At 56.1% G+C, this 19,781-nt stretch overlaps 4 protein-coding genes across 4 annotated transcripts; 3 read left to right on the plus strand and 1 right to left on the minus strand.

Annotated features, from left to right (window-relative positions):
• Positions 1-84: 84 nt before the first annotated feature.
• BZA05DRAFT_433718 (uncharacterized protein) lies at positions 85-891 on the minus strand (the record flags this gene model as incomplete). Its single annotated transcript, XM_051486277.1, has 1 exon — positions 85-891. The coding sequence occupies one exon, from the start codon at positions 889-891 to the stop codon at positions 85-87; it is 807 nt and encodes a 268-aa protein (XP_051343031.1).
• A 1,506-nt stretch (positions 892-2,397) lies between these two features.
• Positions 2,398-3,249, plus strand: BZA05DRAFT_331900 (ankyrin repeat-containing domain protein; the record flags this gene model as incomplete). Its single annotated transcript, XM_051480611.1, has 1 exon — positions 2,398-3,249. One exon carries the CDS (start codon positions 2,398-2,400, stop codon positions 3,247-3,249), a length of 852 nt encoding a protein of 283 aa, XP_051343032.1.
• Positions 3,250-11,108: 7,859 nt separating this feature from the next.
• Positions 11,109-12,059, plus strand: BZA05DRAFT_387137 (uncharacterized protein; the record flags this gene model as incomplete). The annotated part of the gene is made up of 1 exon (XM_051482546.1): positions 11,109-12,059. A coding segment is annotated over one exon (377 nt), but the record flags the coding sequence as incomplete, so codon positions are not given.
• A 3,848-nt stretch (positions 12,060-15,907) lies between these two features.
• On the plus strand, positions 15,908-17,286 carry BZA05DRAFT_387141 (uncharacterized protein). Its single transcript, XM_051482547.1, has 2 exons — positions 15,908-16,105; positions 16,160-17,286. Exons 1-2 carry the CDS (start codon positions 15,973-15,975, stop codon positions 16,939-16,941), a joined length of 915 nt encoding a protein of 304 aa, XP_051343034.1. The 5' UTR covers positions 15,908-15,972; the 3' UTR covers positions 16,942-17,286.
• The last annotated feature ends 2,495 nt before the right edge of the window (positions 17,287-19,781 follow it).

Consider the following 19,781-nt stretch of genomic DNA (forward strand, 5'->3'; position numbering starts at 1 on the left):
CCCCTTCCAGTCGATTATCAGCATCCATAACGAGTGATACACCCCATACCCCGTACCCCATCACCAACCAACCGCCTAGGTACTCTATTTCGCACCCGCACCCGCCCCCGCCCCTACATTCCCAGTCCCAGCAAACCTAGCCGCAGCAGCAGCCCTCACCAGCTCCGCCAGCTCGGGCTCCTTCCTCCACTCCATCTCCCCCATCCCGGTCCCCAGCCCTCCAGCTCCAGCTCCGGCCGCAAGCACGCCCATCTCCATCTCGCCCGTCTCCGTGCCCCGGAACAGTACTAGTGGGCATACGTGCTCCCATTGCATATCACCTCCTGCTCCTCCGCCGCCGCCGCCGCTGCCGGATTTCTTCTTATTGTTGGGGGAAGGGGTGGTGAGGGCGGATGCGGGTGGGAGAGTGGTGGGCTGCGGGGCGGCGGGCTGCAGGGTGGCGGGGGGGAGGAGCTGTATTGTTGGTTCGTCTGGTTCGTCTGGTTCGTCTGGTGCGCTGGGGGAGGCGGGGGAGGCGGGGTCAATGGTAGTAGCCGTGGTGATTATAGTGGTGACAGTGGGCTCAGCATCGTCCGCCGCAACCGGCAGTCGTGCGAGCTGGAGCTCGAGCGGCCGCGGCATCTGTACCGGCAGCGGCAGCGAGATCCTCCAGCTCCTGGTGGGATAATGTATATCGAGGACTATTCCCGACGGTTCGCACTCTGCAGCAGTGGGCGGGACTGAGGCTGTGGCTGGAGGGCGCAGAGGCGGATGAAGCGGCTTCTGCACGCGGCTGACGTGCCGGTATGGTGCGCGGTTGGGCGACGGCAGGAGCAGTGCGAACGGGTTGTGGCTGGCCTGTGATGCCCGGCGCGATAGGCGCCGGCGCTGTTTGCTGCGGCGTTTGGACATGGTGGTGGAGTGGGGGGGGTGGGAATTGTACGGGCGGGGGGAAGGCTGAAGGGGGATATATGCGTGCTTCAAAATCGCTGCGAGCAGTGGGATGGGCGATTTCCCCCCCCCCCCCCCCACCCAATGGACGCCTGGCGGCGGATAAAGGATCAAGTCCGTGGCGGATGGAATCTTCACGGGCGAGCTGGAAAGCCTCCCCCGATAGGTAGGTACACTGGAGACGCCGGGTGACAAACAGTGATTAGGTAGCGCATACGGCGCGGCCGCGCCGGTTGACTACCTACCTAGCTGTTTCTTTCACGGCCCGAACCGTGGCGATGGATGAGATGGATGAGATGGATGGATGGATGGATTCTTTATTCCACCTACCCTGGGGCACGCCCGTCTGCCTGAGGGTGGAGGGTGGAGGGTGGAAGAGGTGGAAAGTGGAGCAAAGAATGTGGAAGACTCGGGGCGTCGCATCATCCCATTATTCCCTCGACAGGATGGTAGGGATAAATGCCATCAGATGGATGAGATGGGCATCTGAGAGGGTGCATGTCCGCAGCAGCAGTGTGATCCAAGCTTTGGTGGCCAACTCACCAGCCCGGTTGTTCTCGCCACCGTCCTTCGTTTTGGACCGTGGAGCTGGGTGGCTGGATGGTTGGGTTTACCGGTATTGCAACAAACTGCCAGGCTGGAGGCGAGACGAAGTCGGCGAGGAGATAGAAGGCCCAAATGGTGATAGGCACCCGCCAGCTAGGTACTCGAGAGAGCGGAGTGCCCCATTTTGAGTCCCAGATCTGGATCAAGGCTGGCGGTCGGGGATAAAACCTATCAACTGGTAAGAGCTCATGGTACTGGGCGAGGAGTGGCTTCTTCGACTAGGAACATAAGGGAAGCTTCAGGCAAGGACGAGCAGCGAGGGAGCAGTGCGCGGTGAAGCCTAGAATAGTATGTACCGTACCTACTGTAGATACAAAGGAGGTACATAAAGTACTCGGATGCCCTGTTTTTCACACATCACAACTGCAAAGCGACATGGACGAACTAAAGCAGTTCATGGCGACAGTCAGGGAGGCGGTCCCGGACCTCGTCGAGCGTATAGCAGCAACCACTTCCTCTGTGGGTAACGTCGCCGCGTCCTCGGTACGCTCCAGAGTTTCGATCTTCTCCAGTGCATCTGTTCGATCTTTTCCCAGGATTCTGGCAGAGACTCGGCTGTACAGGAAAGCGGCCAGGAACTCTTCAACGCACTCCTTCAAAACTATCGACACGACGGAATCGAAATGGTCTCAGCTCACCGGTCTGAGCCTAGCCCATATATCGAACATATCCGTCATCTATCTTCCCATCTACAGTTTCGAGCTGAATAATGGCCATATGTATGAGCAGCAAAAATCCAGCAATAACGTGGTGCAACTTCTCAATATCACAGTAGGAGGACTCCAACGGTTACAGCGGAGCAGCAGCAAGATGACTACCACGGTTCGGCTTCGCTTGATTCCCGTGACGGAACAAGTCATCATGTTGCACGACGCAGCTCGCAAGGGAGATAATGCCACGGTTAATACGCTTGTAGAAACGCTAGGAATCCATAAGGACTCCCGGGACGAGGGAGGATATACGGCGTTGCACTACGCAGTTATCTTCAAGCAGAGAGATACAGTTCTGCTACTGCTCGACCTCAGTGCAGACACCGAGGCCAAGGCAACCGACGACCGGACGCCGCTTCACCTGGTAGTCGATAACGGGCACATAGATACACTACAGCTACTACTCGACCGAGGTGCCGAAATCGAGGCCAAGGGCAGCACCGGCTGGACGCCGCTTCACCGGGCGGCCTGGAAAGGGCACCCGGATACACTGCAACTACTGCTCGACCGCGGTGCAGACATCGAGGCCAAGGGCAGCTCTGGCCGGACGCCGCTTCTCATGGCGACTTTGAAAGGGCACACAGATACACTGCGACTACTGCTTGACCGCGGTGCCGAAATCGAAGCCAAGGGCAGCAGCAGCTGGACGCCGCTTCACCTGGCGGCCTGCAACGGGCACACGGAGACACTGCAACTACTGCTCGGCCGTGGTGCAGACATCGGGGCTAAGGCAACCGATGACTGGACACCGCTTCACCTGGCAGTCTATAACGGGCACATGGATCCACTGAAACTACTGCTCGAACGGGGTGGTGACATCGCGCCCGAAGATCGAGAGGGTAGGACGGCGGGACAGCTGGCGGTGCAGAAAAGATACGAGCACATTGCACGGCTGCTCCTTGATCGAGAGACCGCAGACGCTGGCGAGCGTAATGAACCCGAACTCACAGGCTTAATTCATATTTCCAGCAGGGAAGAACCCCCGCGTGGTCTCGTCGCCTAGGTCGTGCAATCGGCGAGGGGAGGTGAGGGAAAGCTTCAAGTTCAACTCGGGCGAAAGACCTTTGTATTCAGCTCTTGGGATTTCCAAGCTACCCACCGGGGTGGTGATGGTTTTTGTTTTTGTTTTTGTTTTTGGCGTGACGGAGCGAGCACAAGTTGGATATCACTCGGTAGTTTTACGTGACACGTCTCACGCTGCCGGCTGTGGAGGCGGGAAGGGGCGAGAACTGGACTAATGAGTACCTTCAATCATTGTTAATGCGATTGGATCTTCTATCTCATCCAGCAAATAGTTTCTATACGATCCCCCAACTGCCGGCATTCAGTGTCTGCATACGCTCGCCGCCTCCACCACAACCAAAGTATTGAAACCCGCGGCGTGGTGGAAGGAGGCGTTTTTGTTATACGTCGATTGATCTTGGTAGTAACTATCCGGATAGTCGAGTTGCTGCAGTGCTGGTCTAATATCCACCGCATTTGTTGGTCCGTGCTGAGGTCGCGGGTATGTGATCCCGTTTGTCGATCTTCTGTGCAGCCTGCAATACGTCCGCACTCCCTCCCCACAAAACTCCCTGACTGCTGCTGCTGCTGGTCCATGAGTATCCGCCGCGTTTGTTGTCGAGTTGGTGTTGTCGTTGTCCAGTTGGTCCCCATGTTCCCACAAGCGTCTGCACGTTTGCATCGGCCCACGTTGGCACAGCCAGGGTATTAGAAACTAGATTGTGGCGTATGGACGAATGTTGGTGTACTCTACATCTTTCTGATTCGCGCAGGTAGTGTGGTGTCCTGCTCCTGGTCGGATGGTTCCTTTTTTGGTTGTTGTTTGTGCTTACCCAAGGCCGGTGGTGGTGGCGGTGGTGAGGAAGAGGAAGAGGAAGAGGAAGAGGAAGAGGAAGAGAAGAAATAAGGAAGGGAAGTAGAATGTGTGCGGCAGAAGAAGATGGAGCGCTAGTGTTTTCCTTCGAAGAGTCGAAAGAAACTATCACTCGGTGACAGCCGGGTGGAAAAGGATACATACATCTTATCTGATCTGCCATGATCTATCAAGGTCGAATGCAATGCTGATTAACCAAACAAATTTGGAGGCGAGAATCCCTACGATGAACTTTATTATCGAGTGAAGGGAGGAAGGAAGCAAAACGTGCGGTGAGGAAGCCAGATCCCCTACACAGGAGGTAAGACGATACACAAATCGTCATTTCATTCGACCTTACCGTAGTATATCATGGCAGATTACATATCCTTTTTCCACCTGGCTATCACCGACCACTAGTCGCCTAAACTGAGCTGCATCGGAACTTCCAAACGCCGCATACCATGTTGGCCGAGTGACAGCTTATGCATGGATAAAACCCAACCGACGGTATAATTTCCCGCTCGAAACGGGGAAGGGCCGCTCGCTTCACGATACGCGGGTCGGTGATGAGGTCTCGAACGGTGCACTTGGTGGTGCAGCGGTGCTCTAGGCTTTAGCTCCCGGTGGGATGGGATGGGGCGGAAGCCACGGTGGCCGTGATATTTCACTCTACTCTACTATAACTGCCGGACGGACGGTGGTTATGGCTTGCGGTGTATTTTACACTACACTAAACTAAAACACAATACAATACATGTACATTACAGTACGGTATGTACCTAATGTACATCCATACATTAGATCAGCGCTCCACCCAATCACGAGCGATCACCTACGTCTTCCCGCAGTGGCCACGTCAGCCCAGACACTGATTTCCAGGAGCGGACTTTTCTTGAAATTTCCGGTCCGGCAAACTATGATACCTACCGATAGTCGTCGAAGACCTTGAAACTCTCGACTCCCAAGTCGAGATGATGGTGATCCCCCTTCCCCCTTCCCCCTTCCCCCCCCCATCCAAGCACCCGAGCACCCGAGAGCACCAATGATATCCAGCGTATCACGTCTCGCGAACGGGGGTCACTCGCTCGCTCGCACTCATGAACCCAGGAACCCAGGCATCCAGGCACCCAGTGATATCAAAATGTCCAATGTCGCACCTCCCACGAAACAGCCAATAAGCTCTGGACTCTGGCTGGTGGGAAACACTGGGAATTGCAGGTGGGCGGTTTCAGTAGCCTAGGTAGCCTAGGTGGGGATACATACGCTGCCTACCGTACCCGTACCTGGGAAAGTGGGAAGGTGGGAAAGTGGGAAAGTGGGAAAGTGGGAGAAGGCAGAAAGGGGGGTCGCGGTCTCGGACTCTGTTCTTGTTTCCATGTTTCCGTGGTTTCGTGTTTCCGTGAGGCGGGGGCGGCGGGGTGGGGGTCGTGAGTTGGTCGTTGGTGATATCGCGAGGTTGCGACGGGATAGGTTTGCAGGTAGGTAGGTAGATGATATGTACCCATGGGCACGGAGATGATGGGGGTGGGGGGTAAATTTGCGTCCCGGGACCGGTAGATGGTGGATGATGGATCCAGTATTTGAGCTTCGAGGGGATAGTACTGGTAGGATCAGCACGATCTCTGCCCGATACCTTGGAGATGTAGTACGGTACATATGGCTTGTCTCGCTCCGCCCGCAATCTCGGACTCAGTCATCCATGGTACTCTCTCCCGGCGAGCGCTGCTCCTACTATACCCACTGCGGTTTTCCTGGTACGATAGACCGTAGAATCTCGGATTCTCGACATTGGCCGCACGGGCTACCCAGAGACCTACCTGTGAGCGAGGAAATCGAGAAATCAAGAAAGGAGTTGGAGCCCACCCATCCAGGTCATCGACCCCCCCCCCCCCCCTCCTCATCCATAGTCTCTTTTCTTCCACACCCAGCGCCGGCAAAACCTGCTACGCCAGCCAGTAGCCGCCGTCAAGCGTCACAAATAATCACTCGATCGCGTAGTGAGACATCCAAGGCATCCAAGACGAAACCGATGTAACGAGTAACGAAAGCTCCCCATCATCCGGGCTGCACCAATCTTGACTGACTGGTTGCGTTATTCGGAGCGATCGACGGAAAGGGGTTCCGATAGCAAATTGGTGCCTCTGCTGCTCGCCATTGGCAAGTGCTGTATCTACCGTACCTACACATCCCCACGGCGGGACTCCGCTTCCAATGGATGGTCTGGTCCGGTTCCACGAAACGAAACGGAACTTACCCCACTCTTCGCTGCCCGCTCCCCGCCGTTTGTTGCTCGCTGCTCGCTGCTTACCGCTCGCTGCTTACCGCTCGCTGCTTACCGCTGACCGCTTACTCACCCTCGTTTCTTTTCCTTGAGCTCGAGTCTCTCGTCTGTGGTGATGAATGTACTCTATCTATGGATAGAGTATCCACGGTCTAAATCGATCTTGGAATTTCAAGCTGAACTTTGAAGATCAGGGGAGGGGGAGGGGTCGGCGAGTGAGGACGAGTGAACTCTTCTGTCTATAGTAGAGTACGGAGTTTCGAGCGGTGATCGTATCCGGAGCCATCGAGCGAGCGCCAAGATGCCTCAAGGCCCAGCTGAAGGCTGAAGGCTGACGGATGATGCCGACGAGGCGTCTCGGACGACCGCGATGAATGAGGGTTTCTGTGTTCCACAAATAAGTCGTTGGAGGAAGCAAGTACACACATACACCACACGCCTCGTTTCGGCCGTTCGAAATAGGAGCCTGTTGACTGTTGACTGTTGATCGTGGAGTCCATGTTCCACAATAGATAGGTATTTCGAGGTGGAAACTTCTCCGGCTGTCACATATCAATGATCGGACAAAAAATAGATACCTAGATAGGAGAGCGCGCAGTCGAAATGTGTATACCATAGACCATCCATTGGGATGATCCAGCTAGGCTGACCGTCGCATGCAATCATCAACGATCAATCAACGCCCAAACAAAAAATAGACATCTGAATAGGATGGCGTGCTATGCATACGGAGATCTTCATATATCTACGTCGAGTACTCATGTATGACTTGCATTCCCATGCTCCTGTGCATAAAACCTTTGCGCCCGAGTGGGTGCAATCCCAACCTCAACCCCAACCCCAATCCGCAACCCCAATCCGCAACGGCGATAAGACTGAGCTCCACCTCGCTGAGGCAGTTACATATGTACTCCCGTAGTGGTGGCCGCTTCTCTGCAGAAATTAAATACGGCCTGAAGAAAAGGTGTGCGATTTTGCCGTCACTAGTATACTCTGGAGTGCACTAGTACGGTACCTGCAAAGTGCACTGTGCCGTAGGGAGTCGCTTGTACCCCAGAACCTGGAACCTGGCGCGCGAGCGGTGTGATGCCCTACAAATGCCACAGCGACAGCGATTATAGTACAAGTAGAGTATACACCTCGCCACCACCACCACACGTGCGTACACACCTATACACGGTAACAACGGTACGGGCGCACGCGGACTGAACGCCTGAAAGCGTGAAAGCGATGACACCTAGCGAAAGCTGGATACACTGTGCACTGTGCACGGTGCAGCTGTGTAGATGTAAGTATCCACACTGTCGGATCACTACGGTACGGCCCTTGGAATGGAGGGGGGATACATCGGTTAGAACTTAGGTGACAGGTCATAGAAGAGTGGATGGATAGGCGCCGTTGATAGAATATGCCTCCTCTTCCAAGTCCCCCCACCCCCGCTTCCCCCCTCTTCTCTGCTCATCGAGACTCGAGCGCGCGTCAACTTCCCCATCCCCCTTCTCGAAATGCTCGATCGTCAGCCCCACCCGCCGACGCTCTAACGCACTCTGCACTGCACTGGCCGGATCTCTGGCACGGCGTGTTATGCAGCACACCACCGCAGAAACCCCGCGCAGGAGCACAGCATGCCGCGATGCTCTCCGCTCTTCGCTCTTCGCTCTCCGGTTATCACAGTTCAGCCTGGCCTGGTCCTGTTCTGATCACAGTTGCACAAGAAAGAGGGGGGGAGGGCAGGCACCAATCGCAATCCGTAGTTCTATAGTTACTATTGTCGAGGTCGGTTTAAGCCGGATGCTGGAGCTTGGAAAGTTGGGACGAACACTCGGGGGCCTGAGAGAGGATATGAGAGGAGGGGAGAGGGGAGGAGTGCAGTGGAGAGGAGAGACACCGAGACATCAATACCGAGACATCAATACCGAGACATCGAGACCGAGACTTCGTTTGTTGAAACTTGAAAGCTTGGAATCGGCCCCTTGCTATTTACTTACCTATTCGTTCGAAGTTCGGAGTTAGAATCGCGAGCTCGCTATTCCTCATGCCCGCTTGTGATAGGTACAATAGGTACAATCACTATCAAAGTAGACCGCGATTGCTCTAACAGACGCCGGATCTACATACATTCTGGACAGGAGCCCAGTTAAAAGCATTCCAGCCCGACAAAATTGTACATGAGGAAACCCAAGTAGAGTGCGATAAAATCACTGTATATCACTCGCACTGCTGTTTCCGCTGTAGCGGTTTTAAAATTATCGCAGACACGACTTCAACACAGTGTCGTGCTCGTGCTGGCGCTGACTGTGGCCGCTGGCCGTCGGCCCATGGGGTTGAGGGGTTGAGGGGTTGAGGGATTGTGCCAGTTTTGCCTGGAATGCCATTGGGCTGATGGCGCATTCAACCCCGCAGCTACTCCATGTACTCTACATAGTACGGTAAAGGATGGGGATCAGGATGGGGATGAGGATTGGCATTGGGGGCCGGGTTTGCTGCTGTGACCGGTCGCTGACATGTAGATTCAAACAAATTTTGATTTCGCTCTTTCTCTCTCTCTCTCTCTCTCTCTCTCTCTCTCTCTCTCTCTCTCTCGTAAAGATTACCCATCGACAGCAAGGTGCGCCCCTACGATTGTATCGATTTACACGAGTACTCTACGTACGGACGAATTGTTCGAGCGAGCGCGAAAAAGACCCCACCATCCAGCATCCACCACCATCCATCATCCACCCGCACGCAGGCGGGCGGGCGGGCGGGAGTGCGGGAGTGCCACATTCAATCGAGACGCCCGACACGCCAAGGGAGCCCGGAGGGGACAGGAAAAGATATTTGCACTGTGCCTGTCTGTGCAGAATGTGCATAGCAGGTTTTTATTTCTTGCTCACTGCACAAGCACTGGCAGTCTGGCACAGCTATGTGAAGCCCCTTGTCGCCATGTAAACTTCCCTGTTGCGCACCTCCGTCCAATGGCGTGCAAAAGTTCCTGGTAGCGAGAGCGCCAAGATGCAAGGGTCGGGACGGGACTCGGCTGGTGAGCACTGACCAGCACCCTTTCTCTCGCCCTCGTGCTGGTGGTGGTGGTGGTGGTGGTGGTGGTGGTGGTGGTGGTGGTGGTGGTGGTGGTGGTGGCGGCTAAGTTCGACAACTTCGGGCCTCTGCGACGTTTTTGCCGTGCTCGATGGGAAACATACCGATGTACGAGTACCGTGGATCGGTTGGTGCGGTACAGTGCGGGGCGGGGAGACAAGTCGCGCATCCAACACAAAGTAGGAAGAAGCAACTCCACCTTCCACCTGCATGCTCCGCGGTGGTCTAGAGTAGGTACATGCGAGGTGAATCTTCCGAGTCTTCCTCCCTCCCTACGGCGAGAGTACGGGCACGGGCACGTGCACGCGTCCGCAGGTGAAGGGGAATCCACACATCGGTACCGGTAGCCCTGTCACGCCCCCCCCCCCTCGCCCCCCCCCGGCCGTCAAGTTGGTCTCTGGCGACGATGACGATGACGATGACGGCAGTTGGCGAGTTTGGACTTTGAAGTACCGCGTACCGGTAACTACTTGCAGAAGAGCTCTGGAGATGAGAACCTGCCGAGCAGCGCGAAAGTGCCTGGTCTTTGGTTGGAGTATGTAAATAAGAAGCATGTAAATAAGAAGCATGTAAATAAGAAGCATGTAAATAAGAAGCATGTAAATAAGAAGCATGTAAATAAGAAGCATGTAAGCACTTGGGTAAGGTAGAGTACACGCCAGACCTGTTGGTTACAAGAGCCTTTCATCACCACCAATGGTTAATTGGTGGGCGGAAACCTATCACCCTGCAGAACTGTGTTTGGCGGTGCCCACTCTACATACATTGCATCATACCATACCATACCACACACATCGTCCAGTATACTTCGACATGGCTGGTCCCGTTCTCCGCCTCTTAACTGCCTACACAACCTACATACGGTACTCTACAGTTAGGTGACCAACCGTAGCCTCCGCGTTTGAGGTTCTGTCCTTTCTTTAGTCCTTTCTTTGGACTCATCGGAAAGTCGCGTAAGGCAACGAACATTACTGGTAGTCTGTTATCAACTGTAGGGATTACCTGCTATTTTCTCGTGCCGCACACTTCCGTCCTCTGGTCACTGGTGCGAATTGCTGACTACGTTGTATGTACTGGTCCCTATCGGCATGGATGGGTTGGTGGGAGGCGGGGGGAAATACATACCGGTACTTGATTCACCGGGTTCCTTGAAGCTGCACCCTCCCTACGCGGTGACCGGAGCCGACTGCCATTGGACGCTCTTCCTGTCGCTGCCTCGCTACTTTGGCGAGCAGCGTCCTGGTGACGAGGGTACTTCTTGGTACAGCTGATACCAAGACAAGACCAGCCAGCAGACAGGTTGCGCCGAAGGGCGAGCGAGAGAGCGAGCGGGCGGCCATCGAGAGACAGAGAGACAGACGCCAGAGACCTTGCAAGTAGTGATAGTTGCAATGCTATAGGTGGCAACTATGGCGGAATCCCTGCGCATGGAGGCCGACGGCCCTGGCAGGCGGAGGCAGGCAGGCAGAGGCAGGCAGGCAGAGGCAGGCAGAGGCAGGTCGACGACCACCCACCACCACCCGCCACCACCCACCACCACCCACCACCACCCACCACCACCCACCACCACCCACCACCCACCACCACCCACCACCCTCCCTCCTCGAGTCCAGGCGCTTACCGGATAGACACCCCCCCCCCCCAGCCATGCAGCCATCCAGTCGCGACGGCAGGACGTGCTTGCTTGGTCTTGCTTGGCCTGGTCGCAGAGCAGAGCTATTGTCGACACTGCGGCTTTGCGCACTGTGGTTGGTGACAGGGTTGGCTGCACGGAGGGGAACACAATCCTCTCTGGCTCGCCAACCAGATCGGCGGGATCTATCGCCATACTTGTGTGTGGCAGGAGGAGGGGAGCGGACGCGGCTGGCATGGGTGCGTTTTGTTTTGTTTGGCTGCCCCGACGAATCGTCTCGTCTGCTTGGCTGGCTGGCGGCTTTGCTGCTGCTCATTGCTCGCCGTCGCTGCTCCTTCGGCCCGCCGCGAGAGGGAGGCGGCGAGGATAGGTGGGAAGCAGGAACGTAATAACATCAGCGTGTTTCCCGGTTTCCCACGAACGCTCTCTTTCTGTTCCTTCCGGACTCTTTCGACTCGTTCACGTCGCGACCGTCTCTGTCGATTTGCCCGACCCCGCGAAAAACACCCTCGAAACACACGACATCGCGCGCCATCAAAAGCCGGCGTCGCTTGGTTCCTTGATAATACGCTGCTCCCCCGTGTCCATGGGCATTTGTCCGTGACGGCCTCTCGTGCTCCGTGTCATTGCCGTGTAGTCGATCGTCGCTCGCGAAATCCGCACCCGCGTCGCGCCTCGGCAATTCCCGGGGAAGGCGGAGGAGAAAGAGAGAGAGAGCATCGGCGAGGACAGACCGTCGGGGGACTTGTTTGCGGTTGGGCACGGCAGGGCCGCCCCGTCTTGAGTTGCAGTCCGCAGGTGGTGGTAGAAGTCGTGCTGGACGTGCATACAACCAACTACCACTGTACTCCGCCTCAGTTTTGCGCCTCGCCACAGCTGCCTCCCTGGCTGGTGGACTACAGCACACCACAGCACAGCACAGGAATCACGCCCCACGACGTCGACAACGCACAGGGGGGGGGAGGAGGGCGGGTGCGAAAGCTGCAGGCTGGACGGGCAGCATCGCATTCTTATTTATCGTTTAGAGGGGCCGGTCGCTCGCTCTTGAGAATTCATTGTCAGAGTCCCTTTGCCACCTAACGGCGTGATCATCAACACCACCACACCCACCGCCACCTCTCTCACGTTACACAGACCCTGGTAAGGATCAATGCCTTCCTTCCTGGCCCGCCGGCCATCAATTGACTGCTCCATTCCTTCGTCTCCGTCACTGACTGCTTGTTCTTTAAACCTTTCCAGTATTTTCTATGACACGACGGTGATGGTTGAGCAAAGAAAAACATTACAAGCACATACAACACCCCCGGTGACATCGACATCGTCTCCGTATACATAACTCCCACACAGCCACATCATCATGGAATCGCAAACACAAACCCAAACACTCGGCCACGGCCACCTCACCGTGGGCGACCAGCGCTACACTCCGAGACTACGACCGAAGCCATCTTCCAGCAAGCTTCGCTCGACCGCAACCCAGTCCACCGTCATCACATCATCCAATCTCCTACACCCACCGGCGTTCAATCGCTCACGAACAGACCTGTCCGTCCCACGGACATCCAACCCAAACAATGCTCCTCTCGTCATGGATTCGTCGGTATTCAACAGGCGAGGACTTGACCGCCGGCCGAGTGGTCTGCCCACCCCGGTTGAGCGCTCGACAACACCAATACAACGGCCGCGGACCGGCCCTCCCACCAAGGACCATCGTGTCTTCTCCTCCGGGACCTTGAACAAGGCCCCATCATCCATCGGGTCGTCGGGTGCCTCGTCCGACAAGTCGGAGGCGGAGCGGAGGAGGAGACTGACCAAGAAGAAGACCTCGGCCACCAATTCGGACAGGTCGTATGCGCTGGGAAACAGCTCTTCCGGTTCGTTATCCACCACCGCATCCTCGCACTTTGGCTCCAGAAACACCTCGCAGTCCTCCGTGCTGGGCATCACATTACCCGCAACCTCAGCTTCCTCGCAGTCATCTCTCCATGCCCGGCAACGATCCGGCAGCATTCCTCGATTGTTAACGCAAGACCTCCCAGTCCCCTTGGGTTACTCTAAGGTTGCTTGTGGTGAAAATAGTAGCCCGTCGACAGGATGCACTGACTCGCCATTCAGCCACTCGTCGACACCGTCCTCCTCGTCTTCCCACTCCCCCGGCCCAGCAGCGATGCTGCGAGCAGTCAGCTCGAGCCCGAGCCGACCCCCGGTGACTCGGCAGAGAACCGGGAGTTTTGCCAGCGTGGATGGCAACGATACAGTCGGATTGGATCCGGTACGGGAATCCACCACCTCGACATCCTCGGATTCAACCGTCCGCGCCAACGACAGGAGCAGGAGCAGGAGTGCCCCCAAGCCCCCTACGAATCAGTTCAGTCTTTTCCCAGCAACCACACAGAGACCCCCGAAATTGGCCCCTTCACCTCAACTCGTCCCTTCCTCGAAAGCGATTTCGCCGGCTACCGGCGCTGCGCGGACCAAGTGGGGTGGAAACGCCTCCGGGATCCCATCTCGTCCCTCGAGGGAGGGAGCCGGGCTCGGATTGTCGATCCCCGGCACCATGTCCTCCGGGAATGGGCCTTCGCTTACCAAGACCCGCAGCAGATCCATCAGCACGACTCTGTCTCAGGGTAAGCTCCACAAGGAAAGGGCTACCCCGTCGCCGGGTCCCGCGCCATCAACCGCACAGAGGGCCGTTCCCAGGGCGATCGCCCAAGGACTCACGTACAACACCATTCCCCCTCTCCGAGGCACCGGATCGCAGGATTCGGTTGTGGCACAGAAACTGGCGACGCCAGCCATCACCAAGCCGGGATTCTTTTCTAGGGGACGGACAAAGTCGGAGGAGAAAGTGCCCGAGAAGTTGACCAAGCGCGGGCCGACTGCAGGGACGGGATACGAGGGGTATGGAACATTCGGCAAGGCTTCGAGGTCGAAGAGTGGAGGCGCCGGTGTCGGTCGTGGAAGAAGTGGCAGCCAGACATCCACGTCTTCCACTAGCAGGGAGAGGAGTGGGAGCAGACCGGGAAGTCGCAGCAGTGTCGAGATGGACGACTATCTTGCCGAGAGGCTGAAGCCGGTGGTTATCGCGGGTGGTGCGGTGGTCGAGAACCACAACCGACCGACGGAGATGGTTCGATCTGGAAGTTCGCCGGCGATTTTGGAGGCCAGGCCGGACAGCAGGCAGGGCAGGGAGCCGCAGAGGAGCGGAAGCTCGCTCGGCGTGTTCAGCAGAGGCGGAAGTCCTCCGAGCCCGAGCCCGATCGAGCCCGAAACCGTTGCGGCTCGCAGATTCAATGTGCCTGGAAGATCGGTGACGCCTATCCCTCCGCCCATCAACACCACCGGTTTCAGGATCCGTCCGGCTCCTAGCCCAGCGGGTTCCGTCGAGTCCTCGAGGAACTTGTCTCTCGAATCGGCGGACCTTACAACTCCAGCGTCGTCGAAGCCAAAGGCCAAGAGGTGGATCTTTTTCCCGAAATCGCAGCCGAAGCCTACCGCCGCGCCACCACCGCCGCCAGCAGCATCCCCAGTACCGCCCATGTCGCGGTCCACATCGAGACGCAATGTACCCGCGCACTACGCACTTCTCGACCAGGAGGAGCAACGCGAGGCTCGTGAAATGGTGGAACGCATGCAAGAACTCCGCCAGCAGAAGCAGCGAGTCGTATCCAACGAGAATACTGAGACACCGCAAGCCACCGCGAACCACACCCATGTCCTTCGCAAGCAGCCTCCCATCAATAGTACCAAGCAGAAATCGGCTCAAGCTGCGCCCGCTGCAAAGCCGGCCGGCCAGGCTCTTCTTCCACCGTACCGTTCCTTCCTGGATAGGTCTCGATCGGCTAAAGCCGAAGGAAAGAAGCCCGAGAAGGAGCCTGCCTCTGCGACCTCGGAGCTTAGGATCAGAACGGAGATGCCCCTCCTGTCACCTGAGGAAAAGGTTTTCAGCGCGCCCGCCAGCATGGGAAGAGTCGGAGGCCAAGCCTTCGAGCCACGCACAACTCCCAGCCCCGAAGAGTTTCAGATCAATTGGAAAGCGTACGGTCTCACCCCGACCAACGCGCCTTCCGGAACGGAAAAGAACAAGGACTTCTGGGAGTACGATCCTCTCGATACCCGCGGACGGCGAGCTGCAGTACCTCCGCCTTTGGGCACCGATACATCTGTTGCCGCAACCAGCGTTGCGTGGCCTCCCAGGAACGATTCCATCTCGTCAGCTGTTGTGAGCCAGACGATCGAGGTGCCAGCACAGGAAGAAGAGGAGACGCACGAGGAATTCTACAGTGAGCTCGAGGGCATGTATGGAATCCCACCGACTCCGGCAACGGCCACATTCGCTCCAGCCATCAGGCGCACCAACACGGTCCGGTCGACGACATCATCCCTGGGCTCGCCCTTCCAGTATGCCGATCTCTGCTCGCCCCTCCAGTTTAAGTTTGATCCGCTGGAAGTGGAGCAGCGAGAGGAGCACCAGCATGAGGAGGAAGAAGAGGATAGCTTCGAGTACGATAATTACTCGCCCGATTCGCCGACGCTTCCTCCTACCATGCCTTCTCGGACAATCCCTGACAATATTCCGATTCTGTCGCATTCCCATTCTAGTGTACTCGGACCGAGCCCAGACCAGCCTCTGCCATTCACCCCCACTTCTCAGGGAATCTTGCCTCCGTCTACGCCTTTCTCGATCTCTTCGTTCATCCGATACTACGGTGAGACCGATGAGCAGCGCGAGGCCGCGGTGAACATGGTAGAGCCCGTCAAGCACCAGCTCGACAGCCCTGAGGATACTCCAGCCAAGACCCACAGATCGACCGACTCCAATGGATCCACCGCTACGACCCAGTCCAGCGCCTCGGCCATTGTGGTCGAAGACGAGATGAAGATTCGGCCGTGGGCGCTCATTGCATCCCGATGGCTCTCGTTCGACAGGGTGCTCGTCAGCCCTGCACACCAAGCGTTGAGCAGTGGCAGCGGCGGCCGTGTCCTGGTGGTCGACGGCCTTGGAACTGGTAACCCATCTCCCAGCCAAACCCTAGTTGCCTCAGCTAACACCCCCATCGCAGATGATTGGTCCTTCTACTGTGCGCTCTCGTACCCTTCGGCAAAGGTTTACAACCTCTCGCAAGCTTTTCCCTTCCCGCCTCCGACGGGAAGCGCGCCCCCGGTCTCGCCATCGGTGCCTCGCCCGCCAAACCACCACCAAGTGCACTACCCGTCCTTCGCCACGCCGTTCCCGTTCCCCAAGGGCTTCTTCGACGTCATCTGCTTCCGGTTCCTACCATCGTCGTCGGACGCGCACTGGGCCTTCATCCTGAGCCAATGCAAGCGCGTGCTGCGACCGGGCGGGCATCTCGAGGTGACGCTTCTCGACGCAGACCTGATGAACGTTGGCCCGCGCACGCAGCGCGCAGTCGACCTGGTCAAGGCCATCATGCAGCGCGAGAGCGAGGCGGTCGGCTCCTCTGCCGCGCCGCGTCCAGCCTCTGAAAAGGTCCTGCGCATCCTCGCCAAGAAGGGCTTCGAGGACGTCAACAAGTGCTTCGTAGGCCTGCCGGCCGTCGGGAAAGTTGGCTCCAGCGGCGCCGGCGGTGAACGCGGCACTACAGAGCGCGAACACAGTCCTGAAGATCCCGACGACATCAACGAGGTCGTCAGCAAGGTCGGCCGCTGGTGGTACTCGCGCTGCTACGAGGGCGTCATCACAGCCCAGGGCGAACACATGGAACGCAGCATGTGGGCCGACCGCGCCCTGCTGCGCGAGTGCAGGAAGCGCCATACGAACTTTCGCATGCTCGTTTGCTGTGCGCGGAAGCCGGTTAGGGGGGAGGTTAGGGACAGGGAGTAGGCCCGTTTTGTTTTCACGTTTTTGTCGCGTTTGTCACGTTTTCATCACGTTTTTGTCACCATTTTCTTCGGGCCTTCGGCGCATCTGATGGGATTTTTATTTCATGTTTGGCGTTTGCGATTGCGTCTGTATATTTTGTTTTCTCTTTGTTTATTTCTTGGGAATACCTGCATTACTACTTCCTTGTTCTACGTTTTCTTCTTTTTTCTTCTTCTTTTTGGCTTTCTTTCTAGGCTGGCAGGGACGGGGTGGGGATTCGGGATTCGGGGTTTGGGGGTGTTTTTCTTTCTGGGAAGAACTGTTTTTTGGGCGCGAGCCACCAACCTTTTTTTTTTTTGTTTGTTTGTTTTGTTTGTTTTGTTTGTTTGTTTGACGATATGATATCTACTAACGACTCGATTATGACGGCGTTGATTATTTGGTTTTTGGTTTTACTTTTGGTTTTTTGTCAAGGTGCTGAAGGAAGGTGCTGAAGGGGGTTATACTTACCAGATTGATGTATGAGCGGTTTTGTCTTGAAGTGGTGGTGGTGTGCACTGTGGGGTGTGGAGGAACTGGTGGGTGTAGGATGGGATCGCGGGGAGGGGGGGATGGACGGGATGCCTTGCTGCGGGGGAATAAGATAGGAATTGAAGATCCGATATGATGAACACACCCTCTTTTTTTGGACTGTGAACTTGTGAAGTGAATATTTGCTGCCTTCAGGAGGGAGGGAGGGAGGGAGGGAGAATGCCTTATGTCTTGCATCCATGCAGCATGCAGCGTGCTCGGTGGACGGTAGACCAACCAGAACGGTAGGCCAACCAGAACGGTAGACCAACCAACCGGAACGGTGAACTAATCAGAGACCTTGGGCACTCGCTCGCAGACACACTGCCTAGAGGTTTGCCGAGAACGTGACTTGTTGTGTTACTGCAGGGGTTGGGGTTAGACTGGTTTTATAGAGTGGTTAAGCGCTGTGTTGATGGTGATGTTGCGCAAGGAATTGGGGGGATGGAGGGGAATCGGGGGAGGGAGGGGAAGGAATTGAGGGGATGATGGAGGGGGTCTTGGGAGTGAGGGTGGGGGGAGTGGGGGGATGCTGAATGTACTGAAAGACCTTGATTATTGATTGTGGGTTGCTGCGCATACCGCCGGCTCCAGCAACAGTACCAGCAGTAGCAGGACCGATTGATTGCTTGACAGGTTGACAAGATCACAAGTCAATTCCCAAATGGCAGACTCTCAGAGGGCAGAGGGCAGAGGGCAGAGGGCAGAAGGGCCAGAGGGGGTCAGATGTCAACGTGAAAACGCACGACCTAGGCGAGGGCTGGAAGTACCATGGGCAGGTTTATTGCTCCTCGACTTGAGCCTTGAGCCTTTCTCACAGCCTCGCAGTCTCGCACTGGTTGGAACTTGGAAGTTGGAGGTTAGAACTTGGAACTGGGCACGCTGGAACTTTGCACGCCGGAAGTTGAAGCTTGGAAGAAGCACTGCAGCGAGTCTTGGTTGTATCTGTCAATCTAGAGTTCTCAAGCCTCACTCGATGACGTGAGAGGTAGACTATCGGATTCTTCTTTCTTATGCTTTTCTCTGCGCACTAGTTACGGGTAGATATCTGATCTTGGTGTTCTAGGGGTGGTTTGTTCCTGTATTGTACATATGATACTACGAGTGCCGTAATTGATTGTCCTTGATCGTGCTGCCGTACAATACAATACCTACACAGCCAGCCTTGGAACATCCACCCATGAACATATCTACTCAGCAGAGCACCTACCCAGCACCCGGGTATGCCCAATCCCTCAAGTCCTAAGTACCCACCTGCCTACCCAGCGATCCCTGATCCCGAATCCCGAATCAGTTCTAACTTCTGGAGCGGCGGAGCTCTCTTGGAAGTTGGAACTTGACATGTAAGTTCGGGGGATCCCATGTATCGGCCCGTGGAAGGTGGCTGTGGCTGTAGCCTGTGGCTGTAGCCTGTGGCTGGAGGCGGCGTGGTACGGTATGTGCTCGTTAGCGCGGCGACGACGGTACTGTTTCTGGTTAGGACGTTTGAACTTTGATGGTGATAGTGATAGTGATAGTGATCGGTAGTGATGGGAGTTAGCGTGAGAAATGTCGAATACCCACTTCTGCGCGCGCGGAGGTTGAAACTGTTGATGCGAATGTGGATTGATTGATACTATGGAAAGGACAGTGTGTTATATAAACAGTGAAAAAACTTAGATACCGACAAAACCAGGTTCTTGGTGCCGAGCCCACATCTATATAGGCTCTTGATGCCGAACCCACATCCAGATAGACTTTTGAATCTTGATGCCAAATCCACATCTAGGTTCTGCTATGTATCCGCCGGCGCTCTCGGCATTCCACCGCCGATCACTCGGCTGCCTACGGCGTCGCCGTGTTGGAAATATACTCCAGAGTAAGATGTGGTGGTGAACAGTGTAGTATTGAAGTATAATGCTGTAGCCTCGTGAGAACAGAAGATATATGGGAATAGGGGTAAAGGCCCGTGCCTTCTACCATGACTAATCTAGGTAGACAGATATTGCAACACTTTCCCTCTTGCTGCCTACCAGCTGGCAGCAAGCATTGAACGAGGCAACGAAGGAGTAGGTATGAGAAACAGTGAAAAGTGAAAACAGTGAAACTGGTGAAACTCCTCATTGGCCTCAGTAAAAATCTATGCAGTAAACCCTGTGGGAAAAACCTGCTAGGGAATGAGTACCAACTTGCTGAAGTCCAAAAACAGTACAGTAGAAACTTGTCAAATAGGGATTCGGGGGCAAAGCCGGCCAAGCCACCGCCGCCGCCGGGCCCCCTCGGGCCGCCGGGGACGAGCCGCCGCCAGAAGT

Source organism: Tricharina praecox (genome assembly GCF_024521635.1).
Source record: "Tricharina praecox strain CBS 144465 chromosome Unknown BZA05scaffold_3, whole genome shotgun sequence".
Classification (NCBI taxonomy): domain Eukaryota; kingdom Fungi; phylum Ascomycota; class Pezizomycetes; order Pezizales; family Pyronemataceae; genus Tricharina; species Tricharina praecox.

What these genes read in the sequence shown, in the direction of transcription:
- BZA05DRAFT_387141 (XM_051482547.1), top strand. Translation starts at nt 15,973, where the DNA reads ATGAAGATTCGGCCGTGGGCGCTCATTGCATCCCGATGGCTCTCGTTC. An exon ending in GGTCGACGGCCTTGGAACTG is followed by an intron (nt 16,106 to 16,159) that starts GTAACCCATCTC and finishes CCCCCATCGCAG; the next exon opens with ATGATTGGTCCTTCTACTGT.